A 3,035-nucleotide genomic window follows, 5' to 3' on the forward strand; every position below is an offset into this window, starting at 1 on the left:
TGCCAAATATATATGAAACTTGTTTCTGTTAACATAACAGATATGATGCGGTTAATATACACGGCTTGAGCCTGTATTAACATTTAATATGCTAATAGTATATATCAATCTATATACTAACGTAATTTTATTCATGAATTTGATGTATGACATTATTAGTGTAAAATTGTAATATCTATATTAATAATGCAATTAAAAAATATATGAATAAAAGATAATCCAATATATATCAACAAATTAATTGGATTTTTTTTGGTGAATGTTAAGGGAACAATAAAGAACAAAAAATCCACGTTTTAAAGTATTGGGTAGTGTCATTGTAGATTATTGATGAGAGCAGCGAGTCACGTTATGTTGATCTAACACTATTAAATTCCATTCTTATCTTCATAATATTTAATATAATAATATATAAAAATGTTGAAATCAAAGTAAAGCTGTCTGGCCTTTGGTGCTGAAATGCTGTTGGGACTTTACTAGAATATAAATTAAGAAAATAGAGCATTTTATATTCACTAAGTGTACATATTTACTGAGAGACATAATAATAATAACATCAACAAAACTTTAATTCATTATGTGTGACTATATTTAGTAAGATATAATAACCATATATATAATAAATAAGGTAATAGAATAGAAAGAGAAAATTAAAACAATATTTGTTAACTAAAAAACAATTCATATGAATAATATTTAAATAATATTTGAATTATATTTTTCTTTAAAATAATTTATGAACGCCAAATTTCTTATATATGGATTCAATTTTAAGAAATATTAATAGCATTCTCTCTATTAATGAACATTACGCACATATTAACTAATGAATTAGCAATAAGATGTCAGTAATAAACTGAAAACAAGATAATAGTTCAATAAATAATTTATACGCTTTGTCATTTAACCATCGAACGATCATTAATCAATGTATAAATGTTGCTCTCTTCTTTTTTGTTTTTTTACTTCTATGTAACAATGACATATATATTTAAAAGAAATTGGATGTATATAATAATAATAATAATAATAATAATAATAATAGTCTGTCTTCTTACTTGAGGTGTGTACCTTACATGTGTCATCATTATTTTTGTTTTACATTTTTTGGCTTGATGCTCATTATTTTTTCGTTGGAAAATTATTATTTAACAAGAAATAAATAAGAAAAAAAATAATTGTATTCCGTTAATGTATATCGCGCGCGCGGCAAATCCCATTCCAGTGGGGAGATATATAGATGCATGATTCTTGCGACAGTAAAAGAGATATGAGTTGGGTGTCCCCAGTGAGTCTGGTTAGGACACCTGGGCAACGCTCCTTTTAACTATGGTGATACCAATATGCATTACGTACCCTTTCAAATTTTACAAACCCAATAATGACTAATTAGGTGCACTGCATTATCATCAACTCCAACTATTACTCATCTATGAACAAACCCTTTTTAACAAAAAAGTTAAAGGGGAGCCTACCTTATCATTTGCCTTAATTGTTATATATATAGAATCTTAATTGTGATATATATATATATATATATATATATTTTTTTTTTTTTTATTTTTTTTTTCACACTAATATAAGTTTAATAACTTTTATATTTGATTTAAATATTTCATTTAACTTATATTTAACAGGTTAAAAAACTATCCAAGAAGAGTTAAAGATTTCTTATCATGTTTTTAAGTAAAATTTATGATAAAACTTATGAAAATAATTTTTTAGTACATTTCTATAATTGTTTAATTAAACTTATATAAACTCTTACGTGACAACTGACTGAATAAATCTAATTAATTAAACTAAGTACTCAGATGTAACCTAAAACTATAATTGAACCTAAGCTTTATAAATGAACGGTTTCAGTAATATTTACCGGTTGAATTAACCATTAACCAATTTAACTGGATAAAAACTCTACACGGACTTGATTAGTTTACTGAAGCAAATTAAAAAGAAGCCGGGACATTGTATATATATGTATCTAGGGTTACCCCTGGCCCCTGCTAGTTTTGCCTTTAATCAGCGAATTATTAAGTAGTAGCAGAGATCTTGAAGGGTAGCAGCATGGGTAGAGGTGAAAGCAGTGGTGGTGGACAAAGCTCCTTAAAATACTTGTTTGGATCAGAAGAACAGCAGAGTCAACCTCCGCCGCCAAAGACAGTTTCATTGCCACCCTATGGCGTTGACCTCGAAAACACCAACGAAAACCCTCCTCCTGCTCCTCCTCCTTCTACCACCCAAGTTATTGACCGATCTCAAGGCCAACACTTGGGAAACATTCTAACTGTAAGCTTCTCAATTTATTAAACATTTACTTAATTATAATTATGTATGGTTATGATATTTGTTACCAATTAATTTCAACCCTGTTGATTATTTTAATTTTGTTTATGAATCCTTTCCAAATCAACAATTGATAATTACTCAGACTCGTCCATCGACAAAAGTTAATTCTGTTCCTGGGGGACATTCATCGCTTGGATACTTGTTCGGTGATAAGTGATATTTTCGTTAACATCTTGAATTCCCTGATAGTGGTGCCTCTGAAAAGAAGTATCGTGCAGTGTGTGGTGGATTTAATTTACATAGTCACTCTCGTTGTTGACTTGATTTCAGAATAAAGACAAAATATGTGTCAATTGAGGGTTGATGTTTTTCAGTGTTGGGTGTATTTTAGGTAAGGATCAAATTAAAAATAAAAATTAGATCAGGTCATGGAATTACAATACATTTATAAGTTGATTGGGTGTGGGCTATTGCTGTCTCGCTAAAAATATATCAGTGTGTGCTTTCTATGGTACGTAGTATATATCAATGAAAATCATATGTGAAGAATGTAAGAGTTATTTCTGCTGTACTTCAACAAATTAAATAAGTGATATTTCCTTTTTATTTTTGTGTTAGTTGATAACTTTCTCACATTTCATATTTAAATTCAGTTAGTACGGAACTTTTTAAATTCATCACATGCATTATGTTTCTTAAAAGCCAGCAAGAGAAACATTCATTATCTACAATACAACTTTCTGGTT

The 3,035-nt window shown here is 28.6% G+C and overlaps 1 protein-coding gene across 1 annotated transcript; it reads left to right on the plus strand.

The window, feature by feature from the left end:
• Positions 1-1,975: 1,975 nt before the first annotated feature.
• On the plus strand, positions 1,976-2,743 carry LOC113856424 (protein SPIRAL1-like 5). Its single transcript, XM_027488223.1, has 2 exons — positions 1,976-2,289; positions 2,432-2,743. Exons 1-2 carry the CDS (start codon positions 2,068-2,070, stop codon positions 2,504-2,506), a joined length of 297 nt encoding a protein of 98 aa, XP_027344024.1. The 5' UTR covers positions 1,976-2,067; the 3' UTR covers positions 2,507-2,743.
• Positions 2,744-3,035: the final 292 nt, after the last annotated feature.

Source organism: Abrus precatorius, unplaced genomic scaffold (genome assembly GCF_003935025.1).
Source record: "Abrus precatorius isolate BTA unplaced genomic scaffold, Abrus_2018 Scaffold11, whole genome shotgun sequence".
In the NCBI taxonomy this organism is placed as follows: Eukaryota; Viridiplantae; Streptophyta; class Magnoliopsida; order Fabales; family Fabaceae; genus Abrus; species Abrus precatorius.

Coding starts and splice junctions, on each gene's coding strand:
- LOC113856424 (XM_027488223.1), top strand. CDS start 2,068: ATGGGTAGAGGTGAAAGCAGTGGTGGTGGACAAAGCTCCTTAAAATAC. Junction 2,290..2,431: donor ACTTGGGAAACATTCTAACT/GTAAGCTTCTCA, acceptor ATAATTACTCAG/ACTCGTCCATCGACAAAAGT.